General features: G+C 48.8%; 1 protein-coding gene across 1 annotated transcript; it reads left to right on the top strand.

Annotated features, from left to right (window-relative positions):
- The first annotated feature begins 497 nt into the window (after positions 1-497).
- Positions 498-17,514, top strand: LOC147725399 (uncharacterized). Its single transcript, XM_086964447.1, has 4 exons — positions 498-897; positions 1,258-1,284; positions 1,570-2,250; positions 17,345-17,514. Exons 1-4 carry the CDS (start codon positions 498-500, stop codon positions 17,512-17,514), a joined length of 1,278 nt encoding a protein of 425 aa, XP_086820573.1.
- Positions 17,515-17,819: the final 305 nt, after the last annotated feature.

Raw genomic sequence — 17,819 nt, 5'->3', positions numbered from 1 at the left:
AGTTTTCCGACTCTTAAATACCGACTCATACCGAATCGGTATGTCAGAATCGGAAAACGGGATGTAGGAAAGAAATCGGTAAAATTGACTGATTCGGTAACACTCGGAATATGTAATCGGTATTTACCGAATCGGTATTTTCCGAATCGGTAAATACCGAATCGGTAATACCCATTCATTCCTATGGTCCTCTTGGCTCATAGGAATGAATGGGATTTACCGAATCGGTATTTACCGGTTCGGAAAATACCGATTCGGTAAATATCGATTCGGTAATAATAAAAATAACCCATGTGAGCCTGTGAACCAATCAGGAACACCCACCACACCCCACAACCCACAACAAAGCCACAGAGGAAGCAACCAATCAAATGCAACCACCCCTTCCCAGTACCTGGGAGTGGCCACACCCATGCAGGTGCAGAGAAACTGAACTGTTTTGAGACCAGGAGGAAATACAGAGGAGCAGGCTTCCCAGAGCATACCTGAGTTGCAGAATGGAGACCCAGGATAGCCAGAAGGATGCAGCTGAGCGCAGGAGGAAAATCAAGTTCAGCCCAGCAGAACTGCAGGTCCTGGTTGAGGAGGTGGTTAAACACCGCACCCACATTTTTGGAAAACAGTCACTGCATGTTGCAGAGTCTGTGAAACGTACCACCTGGCTTGACATCCAGTCCAAGGTAAATGCCATTGAGGTCACCCACAGGGACATAGATGACCTCAAAAAAAGATGGTACGATCTGCGGATCATCACAAAGAAAAAACTTACTGCACAGAAAAAAGAAGCTGCAGCCACAGGTGGATGTAAAAACAGAGCACCAAAACTGACAGACCTTGAGGAGCTGGTTGAATCCACCCTGGAACCGGAAAGTATCAATGGGATTGGGGACGCTGAAATGTAAAAAAATGTAAATTGATACTTGTATAGCGCACTACTCACCCGCATGGGTCTCAAAGCGCTTGTACGAATACCACTGTGGAACCCATCCTGGCTTTCCCTATGAGGCGTCCACTCCTGGGTACCCCCAAGGTGGAGGCCAGGCATCCTTAGCGTAGTGGGGGCCGTTGTGGAGATTAAGCAAGCTATTGCCCAGAGTTGCAGAGTGGGATATGATTGGAATAGGCACCGAGGCAAGAATGATCAGGTCCGTGGAATTTTTGAGCCCAAGACCCGCCGAGGCGGAGAATTGAACCCTGGTCCCGGGTTAGACCTCTGCATCAGGGTCTGCCGCTCTAACCATTGAGCCACACTTCTCCACTCTGCCAGAGCTGCAAGGAAACAAGGTAAGATGCATGGGCATAAATCCCCACCCATGTCCCTGTCCCCCTTCCCCACTGTGTGTGTCTGCATCACACTCCAGAACAGGTTTCACTTATGTCCAGCAATGCATCATGGGAGATGTAGTCATAGGTACATACATCAATGCAGTCACCATAGAATTCAGCAAGGCATGCGACACACTACTTCCAGAAGCTGAGGAAGACTAGGCACTGTGTGATAGGAATGTGATTTAATCATGACACACAGGTGAACTACACCACTGACCCAATGCCCATATCTGTCCAGAGGAGAGTCATCGCACAGTACAGCACAGGAGAGGGAGGAGAGGCCACCGACAACTGAGAGGAGGGAAGAGACAAAAGACAGAGCAGGTCATAGCGCTGTTCAGCAAGACACAACCACAGCGCAGGCAGCCACTACACCTGAGCAACCCACCACACCACAGCCTCAGTCGCCTCTGTTGTTCGGGACACAAGAGTCGGAACCAGCAGTACTATTCCCCACACCAACATCACAGTCGTCTGTGCAAGGAAGGTCAAGGAGGCTTGATGTGCCTCCTCTCAGGATTCTTGAAACAACAGATGAGGAAGATGAGGAGGGTGTCATGCCAAGTAATCCACCTGTGTCTGACAACACAGGGCAGCAGACTAATTCAGGAGCTGTGCGGGCCAGTGCCCGAGGCCGAAGGGCACGGGAGAGAGGTGAAGGCAAAGATGGTGAGGGGGTCTTCTGCGGTCTTGAGGCCACCATGGTAAAAGTTCAGTGCCTGCAGGCAAAGGCAATACTAGCAGTTCACAGGCAGGTTCGCAGTATAAATGGCAAGATGTCAAACATAGACCAGGGTATTGGCAACATGACAGAGGCATTGCAGTCCATGGCAAAGGGGATGACTGACATGACCCACTGCATGAGTGCTCTCTACGACAAATTAGATAGAGACCACTCAGAGAGGCGCAGGGATCATCAGTGTATGTGGCAACAGACAAAAGCAATGAACCGCTTTGCTACTGCAACCTCCCTGCTGTGCCGGAGTTCTGTCGCCATGCAGGATGCAATTGTGCACTGTTGCACAGATTTGTCAAGGGGGATGGAGAAAGTCACCTCTGCCATGGAGCTGATGCTCACACCACAGGCAGCCACTGCTGGAGACACAGGTGTCAGGGAAACAGAAGACTCCACCAGCAGGAGTGGCTCTAGCACTCCTGTCCCTGAAATGCGTAGGAGCAGGAGGCGCCAATCTGCTGACCCAGGCACCACCGAAAGCGTTGAGACCCAGCCTCCTGCATCCTGCACTGTAGTGCGTGGACGCAAACGTTGAACATGCCCTCAACCCACAGGACAGGTCACAGTGAGGTTAACTGTGACCACCCACTCATCATAATAGACACTGTAGTACCATGGTGTTGTATTATTTAAATGCTGTAGTGACAATTAAACTACGTACTTCAAAAACTAAGCCTGTCTGTGTCTCCTTACTTAGAAATATCGGCGTGTGATCTCTGCCCGTCTCAGTCTCCCATCTGTTGCTGGTGCTGCTCCTGTTGCATAGGGCTCTGCCTGTTCTCTGTCATCATCAATGTCCTCATGATGTGTGATCTGCACCTCTGTGCCTTCCTCGGTGGCAAGATTGTGCAACATGGCACAGGTCGCTATCATTTTGCAGCACAAGATTGGAGTATACTGGCGTGCACCTCCGCTCTTGTGGAGGCAGCGGAACCTGCTCTTGAGGAGTCCAAACGTGTGTTCAACAACGTTGCGAATCGATCTGTGAGCCACATTGTAACGCCTCTCACTCCTGCTAGAAGGATTGAGGTAGGGGGTGAGCACAAAGGACCTCAGGGCATATGCACTATTGCCTAGGTGGAAAAGAGAGTGCCATTAGTTACATACTCATGATACATACATCTGCTATTACTATCAGGGTGTGTCACAGTCATTTACCAAGCAGGTATCCGTCCCCAAACTCTCCAGCAACAAGGCGTGTAAATCCCACTGTTCTGGAATATGTACGAGTCGTGAGTACTCCCAGGGAATTTGGCCACAATGTCTGTAATGATGTTGCCAGCGTTGCATATCACCTGCACATTGATGGAGTGCGTTGACTTCCTGTTCCTGTATTTGTGTTCTGTGGCTGCAGGTGGGCAGAGTGGGATGTGGGTGCCATCTATGCAGCCTATCACATGAAGGAAGTGTGCCAGTTGATATAAATCTGTTTTGGTCTTCGCAAGTTCCGCAGGTGTGTCACGGAAACGAATATAATGATGCATCCTCTGCATCATGGCCTCAAGGAACTTCGTGAAGAAACGGGACAGGCAGCTCTAAGACACACCACCTACTGCAGCAATCACACTCTGGTAACTACCAGAGGCAAGCAGGTGTAGGCTACACAGCACCTGCACATGGGGTGGGATGGCGTGCGCCCTTGGTGTTGGGTGCTCCAGGAGTGGGTGCAGGTCCCTGACCAGGTCCAGGATGGTTTGGGGGTGTAGCCTGTACCTTTGCAGTATCTCTGGCTCAGTCAGTTGGAAGAGTGTTATCCTCTGCCTGTACACTTGCTTCTCCCTTCTCCATTCCCTCTCTCCTGCTGCCTGTAGCCGTAGCCGCCTTGCTATGACGTAGAATGCCGCCATTCTGGTTACACTGTTGCATTTTGGGGCCTTATTTTATAGCCTGCACCTGGTTACCACCTACTTTCAATCCATGGTAAATACCGACTCTTAAATACCGAATTTCATGAAATTCTGTATTTATTTGGTTACCTACATCTCCCTGGACATTTTTTCCAATTTCTTATTTACTGATTCGGTAAATAAGAATTCGATAACTAAGGATTTGGTACATTCTGATTAGGAAAAATACAGACTCATATTTTCCGAATGGGTAGATTTTTAACTCCTACATCCCATTTACAATATACCGGTCGGTAACGGCAGGAATTACTGAATTTCGTCCGTTACCGAACGGTATTCGGCTACCTACATCTGGCCCTTTGTCCCATATGGGGTTTAGGCCAAGAGTGGTTAGTGACGTTGTTAGATAGTATCTGGCAGGGGATTTGTCGCTTGTAACAATTTCCTCCCACAGGTGATGGTTAAGAGTTACTGTGCTGGCATTTTTTAGTTTGTAGCAACAGATAATAAACGTCCCTTGCTTGGCAAGGGTTTGTTTAGTGAAGCCAAACTCCAGTCTTAACTGGGCTGTTGATGTATGCTGTGGCAGATGGAATACAGACTTGTAGATCTTAGCTCCAATCTTATCCAGATGGAGGCAGTCCCATTTCCCCAGGTATCCCACAGCAGGCACTCACTCCTGGGAGAACCAAACTGCTTTCTCCTATGTTTGTGCAGGCTGCTTCTTAGTTGTTGTTTTTTTAAACCTCTTTTTATTGAGTTTTTCCAGAACATACAGCAATCATAGCATGAAAGAGTATACAGCCCTATTTCAGCGATTATGGTCATGCACATTCACATTTGATAATGGTAGTGCCTGAAAAAAAATGATATCAAAGAAAACAATAACATTCAACCAACCTTGCAGGTACGTACAATAATAAGAGCAGGAGTTCCTAGTGTAGTGCAATTGGCCAGCTGCCACAGTAGCTACCACTTCACAAAGTGGGCCAATCAATCCGTCAGCTCGGGGTGGAGTCACAAATAAGCGGAGAGTGGCTGCCAAATGCTTTTATAGCAGGAGGTAGGGGGTAGTAAAGAAGCATAAACATCACTGTTGGTGTCACAGTACATCATATCCCGTAGACAGGCCTTCACCTGGAGCGGTGCAGTATCGCCCCAATGTAGGGAAACTTGTCTTTTAGCCAGCAGCAATACGAATGCAGTGAAGGGTCTGATTCCAGCCCCCAGGGGGAGAACGTAACCTAATAATGCCAACAGCAGCAAGGGTGTGAGTTCAGATTCAACCATAAGCTCTAGATGTTCAAACACATCCTCTCAAAAAGCTAGAACTACCGGGCAAGTCCAATCCAAATGGATAAAGTCAGCATGCACTGTAGAGCATCTCTGATGAGTGTCCGGCTTACTGAGGTCCAACTTCGCAAGCAGCACAGGGGTGACGTAAACTCTATGTATGTATTTAAAATGGGAAGCTTATGTTTGTAGTTATTGGAAATGTAGCACGTTTGCTCACAGGAGAAAGTCAACATTTTATCAGTGAGAGGGTATGCCAAGTCATCCTCCCAAGCCGCCCTTGCCCCGTCCCCGTCCCTCCCCCATCACCAGGCATAGTGTTTGTGCAAGATGATACAGTCAGGAAACCAGATGTGTGCCATCAGGTGATGTGACTATTGTGGTGAGCGGTGGTAACTCAGGGGGTTCCATAGCCACAGTACGGATCGCAGCAGTGAGCGACATAGGCGTTCTGTGCACCAGGAAGTGATCCAACCCAGAGATGTCACAACCTTCCTCCAAGTTCGCCAGCGTGAGCATCTGACCATCCCTGAACATGTCGCCCACAGTCTGAAAACCACAGCGGGTGAGTGCAAAGTTTCGGTGGTAGGAGGTATCCATGGATTATCCAAGAGCAGTAAATGTGGAGAATACAGGTGGTAAGCCTTCAAGTATTTACAAATGTGTCCCCAGGCCCAGCATGTAGTTTGCAGGGTATGAATATCTGCTGAAGTCCTGGCGAGGACACGCAGGAGATTAGAAGAGAGAGGATAAGGACAAGCCTGTGTGTGGGCAGACCGCAGAAATTGCAGGCGTGCATCCGGGTGATACCAGAAAGAAGCATAGTGTGCCTGAGCGACCAGATAATATAAATAAAAGTCGGGTAAACTAAAGCCCCACGAGCGAATAGCTCAGTGAGCGTCTGCCAGCCGACCCGTGCCCGACCCCCAGACCAAATAAATTGCATCAGCATGCCCAGAAGAGTATTAAAAAAGTGACCATTAGCGGGATGGGGATATTTAAAAACAGATATAAAAACCGTGGCAGGATCACCATCTTGATGATCGCAATTCGACCAGCAATCGATAGAGGAAGTGCTATCCAGCGATCTATCTGCCCCGCAAGTCTGTCAACAGCCGGGCCGTAATTGAGACGTCTAACTTCCGAAGCGGAACAATGTAAAAGAACTCCCAGGTAGCTAGGAGGGTCTTCACACCAATGCAGGGGGAAGTCCAGCGCAAATGGGAGGGTGGCATCTGTTAAGGAAAAGACCTCTGACTTGGCCAATTTGACCACAAGCACGGATAAAGTGCCACATCGCACCACCTCTCGAATAATGGGGGAGAGGTTAGAAGCCGTTTCCCGGACAAACAGAAGAATATCATCTGCATACAAGGAGGCCAGAAGAGGGCCCGATGGAATCCAATCCCCCGATGAGAATATCGTTCCAGTAGATGCTGCACCAACAGATCCATCGCTATGATGAACGGCAGGGGCGAAAGTGGACACCCCTGCTTGGTTCAATGAGAGAGTAAACATTTGTCCCTGCTACTTTTTAGCTTAAAAGGTGACAAGGGTGTAAAATGTCCTATAAGGTGCTTTGCGCAAATATCCATGAATCAAGATTTAACCCAACATCTCTGGTTTTAAGGGAATCTGGGGTAAACGTCATTGAGTAAAGTGATTTGTGTAAATTATGCTAAGGTAGGTCATTTTCTGACATATCCTGACATCTCAGATATTTAGACTGAGTTGACAGGATTCTTTGTTGAAAAGAGGTAGAGATATGTGTAGTGTGGTTATGAGAACTGGTGAGGGCATGCTAACTCGGTACGTTAGAGGAGGTGTAAATTGCACTTGTCACGCTCCACTACACTAACAGCCACACTAGTGGGTAGTTATAATCACAATTGAATGTGGGCCTTCCCTTGGGCACCCTCAACCTGGCTAACGCTCCCTTGCAGACTGTGTAAATCTATTCAGACCTGATGAGTATAATAGTCAGTTAACAAGTCAGTTAACAGTTTTTGTACCATCCTGGAAACTTGTGCTTTGGTCACTTGTAGGCGCAACAAGGCTTCGTGTTAATCTACAAATGTTCCACATCTAGCTAGAACACATGGCCTGGCTTGAGTGAAGGCGGGTGCTGATGCTTCTTAGCAGGTGTGAATGTCTTGTGCTTGAAGGATTGGTTTCAGCAGTCTCCTCCTGGGTCGATCTAACTGGGGCAGCAGCACAATAGGTGTAACCATGATTTATGTTTGTGTTTGCAGAGTCTGCAGCCTCTGCCCCCACCCTGATAGCTATGCTGGATTAAAAACTGTAACTGGTAAATTTAATAGTCTCATATAGAGAATCGCTCTGCGGGCCCTTTTGTTTATTGTTTCATGAAGGTATGGTTGAGGCTTCCCCTCCAGATAGGACTTGTTCAGGGGGAGTAGGGTAACAAGTTCTTTATTGAGGTTAAATTCTGGACTCTTGAAGTTGTTTTCACCTGCCGGTTTATTAGGTCTCGCCTGTCGATGCGCATGCGCATCGAGCAAGCGAGACTATGGGGGCTTATCCACTCTTTATCCACACTGCAAGGAATCGTGGCGATTCCTTGCAGTGCCCGTGACTTTTAAGCTCAATGCGCATGCGCATTGAGCTTAAAAGCGCGTGCACGTCCGTCTTGTTTTACCCGCTCCGCCCCCTCCCCTTCCCGCCGTGTCGCATTTCTCCTCCCCCCTCCCCTCTCTTCCCTCCGTCTTGTTTGGTTGTCCCTCCCCTTCCCGCCGTGTCGCATTTCTCCTCCCCCCTCCCCTCTCTTCCCTCCGTCTTGTTTGGTTGTTTATTTTACCCGCTCCGCCCCCTCCCCTTCCCGCCGTGTCGCATTTCTCCTCCCCCCTCCCCTCTCTTCCCTCCGCCATAGCCTTCGTGGTCTCTCCCCCTCTGCCATACAGCCCCAGCAAGTCCGTTATGAAAGGGAAACACTTCTATTTTCCCACAAGTATTGCTCTGCAGTAAGGAGCCTCAGAGAGTCAGACGGCGTGTCTCAGTTAATCTTGCGCCGCCTGCGATTTCCTCAACCAGCACCCAGCGCCGGTCAGCAGTCTCACGCCTCACAGCCACCAGTCAGCCTCCGTCCTCGGTGCCTCCACACCATTGTTGCTGCGTAGCAGGATCGGTACAGCGCTGCCACCTCACTTCTCAATGCTGTAGGTCAGGGCGCAAGGTGCGTGTCCCAGCGGCCACTCCAGCATTCAGCACCTCCTCGCCTCACCGCCTCGGTCTGCCTCTCACCTTCGCCGGCATCAGGCCTCCGCCCGCATCCCATAACTGCCATCTTGGGAGCGTAGTGCACCACAGGAAGGTTAAGGCGATCTCGCCCTCCAGACTTCTCCCCCAGGACTGCCGCCTCCGCAGTTTTCCGCTGTGAGTCTGCACGCCGAATCGCCTCCCAGCCGCTCACAAACAGAGTGCACATCTCCCGTTGCCGCAGCCGGTGGAAGTCTCCCCCTCAGTGCGCTGCCGTCATTTTAGATGCGCAGCGCCCAGCGCTCAATCGGGTGATTTTGCTGCACTTACACCCTTGTAACAGCACCAATGCGCCCCAGCAGCAGTCCAGCTCATGCACCAGGATTTCCGCAACCAGTTTTGCAGTAAGGGGCCACCTTAGAATCGCAGGATCATTGCGATTGGGGGGAAGCTGCGGACGGAGCTCCGGAGTACGCTTCCCCTCACATCGGCGTCAAGCCACGCCCCGACTATGTCCCAACATCATCTGCTCCTGTACACAATCAAAGCCTGAGTGACCATAACACTATCAAGATTAACCAATATGCAGATGATGAACAACTATACTTGAAAGCCTTCTCTGCTTCAGATAATCAACATCTCAAATACTCTAGACTTGAATGTCCAGCTTACACATAAAGCTTAACTCAAGATAGAATTGCTATTATTTACCAAGAACAACAAACAAGAAACCGTACAAACCTTGATGAATTCAAAGCACAACTTTCACTGAACGCAAAGAAAGTCAGATTCACTCTGGAACCCAGACTCATGCTGACGGAACACACTACCAGCTCTCTCTTTTAAAGAAAATGTCAGTTTCTTCCAGAAAGCGACTTCAGAACTGCAGTTCGAGCCCTCATACTTCTATATCTGGCTGGTGGCAACGCATTGTTCTAACGCCAACCACACTACACATTGGCACTCCTTAAGGGCATCCTACATGGTCCTTCTTGACACACCCACTACCAGGACAACAGCAGATTAAGGCTAGGTAGTGTAAAAACAAACAAAACAAAAACAGGAAAACAGGTAGTGGGCCTATTCCATCTATGACCCAGCATCTGGAACAACACCCCCCCCCCCATATGCACCAGGACCGCCTCAACACGGTTCCAATTTAGAGTCGAAGACGTACCTCTTTTAAGAAGACTACATCGCAATGTATTAATATTCCACAAAGCAGCTACCTCTCCGATCACTCGTTGACTCAAGCTTGCCTTGAACAATGTGATGCACTCAGCTCCGCTGCATTTTGGATACGTTTATGCCCTCACTCACCCTCAACCCCTCACCCTCACTCACTCACCCTCAACCCCTCACCCTCAACCCCTCACTCACCCTCACTCTCACTCATCCTCACTCAACCACCCTCAACCTCACTCACCCTCAACCCCTCACCCTCAACCCCTCACCCTCACTCACTCACCCTCAACCCCTCACCCTCAAACCCTCACCCTCACTCACCCACCCTCAACCCCTCACCCTCACTCACTCACCCTCAACCGCTCACTCTCACTCACTCACCCTCACTCACCCTCAACCCCTCCCCCTCGACCCCTCCCCCTCAATCCCTCACCCTCACCCTCACTCACCCTCACTCACCCTCAACCCCTCACTCACCCTCAACCCCTCACCCTCAACCCCTCACTCACCCTCACTCTCACTCATCCTCACTCACCCTCAACCCCTCACCCTCACTCACCCTCACCCTCACTCACCCTCAACCCCTCACCCTCACTCACTCACCCTCAACCCCTCACCCTCAACCCCTCACTCACCCTCACTCTCACTCAGCCTCAACTACTCCCCCTCACCCTCACTCACCCAAAACCCCTCACTCACCCTCACCCTCACTCACCCTCAACACCTCACTCACCCTCACTCACCCTCACCCTCACTCACCCTCAACACCTCACCCTCAACCCCTCACCCTCACTCACCCTCACTCACCCTCACTCACCCTCACTCACCCTCACTCACCCTCACCCTCAACCCCTCACCCTCACTCACCCTCACTCACACTCACCCTCACCCTCACCCTCACTCACCCTCACTCACACTCACCCTCACCCTCACACAGTGCAATAGTTCTCAGACCATTTCAGTTAGAGCTTTTAGAAATGTTTATGGCTTTTTTTATTTGTAATACTTTAGCATTGGCTACAGGAAACAAAAATGCTAAACATTTACAAAAAAAACCCATAAACAATTCTAAAAGCACTAACTCTAATGGTGCGAGACCTATTGCATTTCCAATGCTTGTAGCCTTTTCCAGGCTGTGTAGGGAAGTTCTCCGTTCTTTAGCACCGATTGCTCAATTTGGAGGGACGTAAAGGCACTGGTGTCAAGAGTTGCCTTGGATCTCAAAGATGACTTTCAGGTGGGCTTTTAGAGAGTTTGCAGGCGCCTTCAGGACCCTTACTTAGTATATAAGTCTGGATGATTTGCAATTTAATACTTGTTTAGCCAACCCAAATTCCAGTCTGATTCTGAATCGATGGATGTAGTGTGGTTGCTGGAATATTTTCTTGAGCTCTGTGCAATGAATAGAATCCAATGGTGGTGCACAGGATTCAGGGAAGGCCTGGTGACCATACTGCAGGGTAGGAAGAAGGCTTGCGTTCATCACCCTGAGTATGGGCATAGCTGAAACACTACTTAGTGTCCTATTTAGTTGGTTTGCGGCATAGATGACTGCTGCACCTTTCTTGTTCAGGGAGTTTAGATGGGCTTTGTGTTGACAGCTTTCTGAAAAACATGCTTGCAGATAATGTATTTCCTCGCTGTGTTGATAATCTTATTCCCTATATGCCAGGTAATATGTTTCTTGTTCTTGTATCTCCCAAAGATGATAATATTCGTATTGTCCTGATTTAGCCTGAGATGGTTGCTGTCATAGTAGACATTTAGATTGCTCAAAGCCATCTGGGTGCCTACTTTAGTGTCAACGGATATTACGATGTCATCAGTGTATTGGATGATGTGAAGTTTGATTGGGCGCAGCTTAGGAGGAACGAGCCTGCCACCTTCCAAAGCTATTCCCAAATTCACTATGTATGAATTGAACAAGAGAGGGGCAAGAACACACATTTGCTTTAGGCCCTGATAAGTATGAATTTTAGGCGTGACAGTGTTGAGGCCAGTTTTTACTCTGATCCAAGTCCCTGTGAATAGAAAGAATATTGCTTGTTGTTTTCAATTGGGCTCAGACAAAGGCTTTTGCCTCTAAATCCAACAGTGCGACAAGGTGGTAGTTTGCTGGATTTGTCCAGTCCCCTTTTCAAATATGAGGCACAGAGTAGAACCCCTCCATGTGTGTGGGACTTGGCCTGCTAAGTATGCGTGATTAAAGAGGGGAGTTACCAGCCTTGGCCATAAGTTAAGGGCACACTTAAATACAATTGCTAGATGGCCGTTGGGACCTGATGCACCATCTTTTTTCATAAACATTATTGTTCTGCGGACCAAGGTGTTGGGAATTTCTTCCAGGAAAGAGCTCTGGTTTGAGTCTTTGACCCCCCCATTTGGTTGTTTGAGCGGGGTACGCAGAATGGTCTGTGTATAATTCCTCCACGTAGCTGATCCAGGCTCCTTCAACAACAACATTGTCCCTTATGCCTTTGGTATTTTTTAATTTGTTGTTGTAGTACTAGAAGCAGGCCTAGTTTTCATCCTTCAGCAGTTGGTATATCATTACCCAATCTTTTTGGTCTGAGGCACTCTTTTGCTCCCATATGATGATGATTTTTTTGTGTGACTTGCGTAAAATTTTGACTGTCACAGTTGTCCTAGCTGTGGGATTACATTTATGCTCATGCAATGCACTCTGTAATGATCTTCACTAGGAAACGATTGTTTTATTGTCCTGGAATTGAGGTCTGACTTGACCCGTGGTTCTTTAATGTGTTCTTCAAATGTGCTATCAGAGTCCCATATCTGTAGCATACTCACTTGACCATTATAAGTACCTTCAGAGATCTGTTTTTCCAGCCAAGTCATCATCTTAAGTTATGTCTTCTAGACTCTGTTTAATTATCCTAACAAGATTAGCTGATTCACCCCCTGTTAAATAGCCCACAGAGTTACATATGTCTGCCTGTGCTGCTGTTAACTCCAGGGTGAGTCTCAGGGGGCTGTGGTCGCTTTCTGGTCTGCTACCAATCTCTAAGTTGAAGTGTCAGCTTACTGGAGGCTCGGTAATAAAAATATAGCCAATTGTTGAATTCAGATAAGTTGACTCTTACTTCATCTTATTTTACCGTATTTATCTTGTTTTAATCCCTTCCTTTTCAGGGTGTGTTTCTGGTGTGGCATACCCCCACACCCCATATCCCTTCCGATCTCCAATTTACAGAGATTTCCTCATTTCCCATCCCCACTTCCTGCGTGAGTGTATGGACATATTTCCCTACTCTGTCAATTTTGAGGGAAACATGTTTTAATTACTTAATTAATGCCTTTTATGCATGCCTTTTGCCTTTCCAGCGCCGCTCTTACAGCATTATTTTCATTTTGTATACATTTCGGTCTACTGACCTCTTTGCTCCCCTTCCACGGCTCTTGTGCCTGGGATAAACATATTTCACAGATATTCATTAGAATTGGGGTGGTAGGGGGAACTAACGGGCTGTGGCCTACGAAGGGTAAGGGGTTCTACTGCGCTGCATGGCCTGTCCACACTGAATCTCCAGCTATAGCAATCACGAGCCACTTCAACAAAAAGAGTGTTGGAATTTCATAAGAATTACACTTTCAATTTCAATCCGGTCTGTCACTTCACAGTTTTTAAACTAAGAATGTTGGCACTAACCCCGCTCCCCAAACGCCCCCACCCACGCCGCATACCTTTTTATCCGATCGTTGTTGCCTGCTGTGAGGGACTAAAGCTCCCGCCCCCTGCCTAAGACTTGTTAATTGTGCTGCTCGAAAGCATCAGCAGCACCCCAAGGACTCAACTTCTTCTCCTGAGGCGTGGGATGGGCGGAGATGCTCCATGCTGTGTCTCCTCTGCCGGCCCATTAACATTCTGATCATGACAATGCAATTGCTGACTCTGTGACCTGCTGAGAGTCACACTCGGGCTGTAGCAGCCTTTCAGGGACAGGGGAAGACAGGCAGAGACAGACAGAGAGACGGAGAGGGAGACAGAGGGAGGTAGACAGGGACAGACAAATAGAGGCAGAGACTAAGACTGGCAGAGAGACAGAGAGGGAGACAGAGGGAGCGAGAGAGAGAGAGAGGGAGGGAGACAGAGGGTGACAGAGGGTGGGAGACAGAGAGCGAGAGAGGGAGACAGAGCGAGAGGGAGACAGAGCAAGAGGGAGACAGAGAGAGAGGGTGACAGAGAGAGGGAGACAGAGAGAGGGAGACAGAGAGAGGGAGACAGAGGGAGGGAGACAGAGACGGGGACAGAGAGAGGGGGACAGACAGAGGGAGACAGACAGAGGGAGACAGACAGAGGGAGACAGACAGAGGGAGGGACAGACAGAGGGAGGAAGACAGAGGGAGGGCAACAGAGGTAGACAGACAGGGGGAGGGAGAGAAAGGGAGGGAGACAGAGAGAGAGAGGGAGACAAGAGGGAGGGAGACAAGAGGGAGGGAGACAGAAGGAGGGAGACAGAGGGAGGGAGACAGAGGGAGGGAGACAGAGGGAGAGCGACAGACAGGGAGACAGACAGAGGAAGACAGGCAGAGGGAGGGAGACAAAGGGAGGGAGACAAAGGGAGAGAGGGAGACAAAGACAGATAGAGGCAGAGACAGGGACAGATAGAGGCAGAGACAGGGACAGGGGAAGACAGGCAGAGACAGACCGAGAGACGGAGAGGGAGACAGAGGGAGGGAGACAGGGACAGACAAATAGAGGCAGAGACTAAGACTGGCAGAGAGACAGAGAGGGAGACAGAGGGAGAGAGAGAGAGAGGGAGGGAGACAGAGGGTGACAGAGGGTGGGAGACAGAGAGCGAGAGAGGGAGACAGAGGGAGACAGAGCGAGAGGGAGACAGAGCGAGAGGGAGACAGAGAGAGAGGGTGACAGAGAGAGGGAGACAGAGAGAGGGAGACAGAGGGAGGGAGACAGAGAGACGGGGACAGAGAGAGGGGGACAGACAGAGGGAGACAAACAGAGGGAGACAGACAGAGGGAGTCAGACAGAGGGAGGGATAGACAGAGGGAGAAAGACAGAGGGAGGGCAACAGAGGTAGACAGACAGGGGGAGGGAGAGAAAGGGAGGGAGACAGAGAGAGAGAGGGAGACAAGAGGGAGGGAGACAAGAGGGAGGGAGACAGAGGGAGGGAGACAGAGGCAGGGAGACAGAGGGAGGGAGACAGAGGGAGGGCGACAGACAGGGAGACAGACAGAGGGAGACAGACAGAGGGAGGGAGACAGAGGGAAGGAGACAAAGAGAGAGAGACAGAGGGAGGCAGACAGACAGAGGGAGACAGACAGAGAGCGACAGACAAAGGGAGACAGATAGACAGAGGGAGACAGACAGAGGGAAGAGGGCAACAGAGGGAGGTAGACAGAGGGAGGGAGACAGAGGGAGAGAGACAGAGGGAGAGGTAGACGTTGCTGGAGAGAGGGAGGGAGACAGGGAGAGAGATGGAGGGAGACAGAGAGGGAGGGAGACAGGGAGAGAGATGGAGGGAGACAGAGAGGGAGGGAGAGAGAGAGAGACAGAAGGAGACAGATAGATGGAGAGGGAGAGATGGACAGAGATAGATAGAGGGAGGGAGACAGATAGAGAGAGGGTGGGAGACAGCAAGAGAAGGAGGGAGACAGACAGAGAGAGAGAGAGAGAGAGAGAGAGAGAAAGAGAGAGAGAGAGAAAGAGATAGATGTGTGTATGCCGGGTCTGAGACAGATAGAGAGAGGGTGGGAGACAGCAAGAGAAGGAGGGAGACAGACAGAGAGAGCGAGAGAGAGAGAGAGAGAGAAAGAGAGAGAGAGAGAGAAAGAGAAAGAAAGATGTGTGTATGCCGGGTCTGGTGGCTCAGTGGATGAAGACGGCCGCTGCCGGGTATGTGTTCAACCTCATGGTCATAGTTTTTTTGTTGCTAGCCCCGCCTCCCTCCCCCACTGACCCAGCCCCCACAAACCACACTGTAAATTTGGCCCCTGAGAGAAAGTTTGTGAGTACCCATGCTCTAGAACCACATCAACCTGATTTAGAATGTTTTTGTTTTTTTCCGGCCATTTTTAGTTTCTCCCTCTGTTTTATTGTAGTTGCCAGGTCGTCTGCTGTGGCGCCTCACAAGATTTTTCTCTTCCCCTTATGGGTTTCTTTGTTTATTTAAGCTCTTTGTTTTATTAGATTTTTTTAATGTATTTAATACTTGTGTTCAACTATGTCGGAGGATGGTGATGAAGTTAAAATGTTGCCCCTCCCTGGAAACATTTCTGCGGACGCCCATGGCCCCTACCCCCAACTTAGATAATGAAGCATTTAAGAAAATTCTCCACATGGAAATGAAATCATGTATGATAGAAGCTTATCTCAGATAATGGCCTCTAAACAATCACTCCCCGAAGAGGATGAAATTACTGAGTCTACAGTACCCCATTCTCAGAATGACTCATGCATAAGGGGCAAAAGATTAAGAAAAAATTAAAATGTTGAAAAGAGCAACTTGGGAGGTCTTGGCACCTCATCTATTCAGGGAGGTTTTAGCCCCTCAACGAACAATGGAGGTCTCCGCACCTCAAATTCCCAAAGTGTCCTTGGCGGCACAAAAAATCTGGGTGTCCATGGCGGCACAAAGTATCATAAAGCTCTTTATAACATAGGAGACAATGACTCTTTTGATTCCTCAGTCTTTCTGGATGAATATGTCCTCGATCTTATGTCCTCGATCTTAAAATGACAGTCAGGAATTTGACTACTTGGGAGAGGATCTCCCATAATCCTCTAAGAATACTATTGTTAACCCCTTGGGAGAGGAAATGTTCTCCCCATTAAATTTAAAACACCCAAGAAGTTCTGAATGGTCTCCGCAAGACCATGATGCTAAGTTTTTCGAAAAATGGATTAGAAACCTCATGGAGAGAGAAACACGTAACGTTCTTAGAGCTGAATGCTCAAAACCCTCTGTTGAGGATAAGACCTGCTTTACCCCTAACCTGGACCCAGAAGTAATTAAGTTTCTCTTCAAACTTGGGCATGATCCAAGAAAAGGGATGGAAAAATCTCTCAAAGGGTGTCAGGACCATCTCCTGGATGTTCTGGGTCCACTAGCCAGAATTCTGGATTCCGCTGAAGAGAGTCATATTAACGGTACTCGCCCTGATACACAAATGATTAGGGGCTGGAGCCAGAGGGCTATCATCCTTCAGGGAATGCTAATGAGGGCATGAACGCAGAGAGACGTAGAATCGTCCTTACCAAGATAAACCGAAAATTAAGCGATCTAGCTAATAAAGAAACCTCACAAAGCCCTAAAGGGCTATTCTTTGGCGAAGACCTCATCATATCTCTGGGGAAATATGTTTCCACCTTTACCGCCCTTGATAAAGCACAACAAAACATGCAAATGGTATTTAATACCAACCCTTTTGGATGGGCCGGAAGACGGGCTCTCTTCCAGCCGCTTTACTCAAAGGCTCTATTCCAGAGGCTGTGGCTACGGTAGAGGGTACCAACAAGTCAATGTATCTCAGTTCTCCCCTCAACGAGGTAGAGGTCAACGAGGCAGAGGATTTAGATTACGTGGAGCACCTAACTCCAACACCCCTTCAGGTGAGTACTCTCCCTTCTCCTTCTTTCCCCTTAAAAGTGGGCGGCAGACTCAAACATTTTTTACACAAATGGAAGTTGATTACTCAAGACACTTGGGTTTTAAAGACTTTAAAAGGTTTTATGATAGATTTTTCTCATACACCCATTCAGACCTCATTCCAGAGAGAGCTCCCTTTAACTCTAGATCAACAAAAATTGTAGAGGAAGAGATTTACTCCATGATTCAGAAAGGAGCGATAATAGAGGTTCCCCTAGAAGAGCTAAGATTCATAAACTTTATCTGGTGGGAAAAAAGGACAAGTGTTGGAGACCTGTCATAAACTTAAGAGAGCTGAACAAGTTTTTGATTTACAGACACTTCAAGATGGAGGGCATCCATCTTTTGAGGGATTTACTTTTAGAGGGTGTCTGGCTAGTCAAACTAGATCTGAAGGATGCCTACTTCACCATTCCTATGGCGGAAATTCACCAACCCTTCCTCCAATTTCTCTGGAAAAATCACTTATATCAATTTCAGGCACTCCCCTTCGGTCTCTCTTCCGCCCTTTGGTTCTTCACCAAGGTCATGAGACTTGCATATAGGCTATCGACATCCAGCCCAAGAAAGAGGTTAGTATTGGGGTCA

This window comes from Lissotriton vulgaris, chromosome 3_2 (genome assembly GCF_964263255.1).
Source record: "Lissotriton vulgaris chromosome 3_2, aLisVul1.2, whole genome shotgun sequence".
Taxonomy (NCBI): domain Eukaryota; kingdom Metazoa; phylum Chordata; class Amphibia; order Caudata; family Salamandridae; genus Lissotriton; species Lissotriton vulgaris.
Note: the sequence above shows the minus strand (reverse complement) of the source record. Positions and strands in the feature narration are given on the sequence as shown.

Excerpts from the sequence above, each read along its gene's own strand:
- LOC147725399 (XM_086964447.1), top strand. The coding sequence starts at position 498 with ATGGAGACCCAGGATAGCCAGAAGGATGCAGCTGAGCGCAGGAGGAAA. Across the intron at positions 1,285-1,569 it reads CAGAGCTGCAAGGAAACAAG|GAGAGTCATCGCACAGTACA; the intron begins GTAAGATGCATG and ends ATCTGTCCAGAG. Across the intron at positions 2,251-17,344 it reads GAGGCGCAGGGATCATCAGT|ACCTCATTCCAGAGAGAGCT; the intron begins GTATGTGGCAAC and ends ACACCCATTCAG.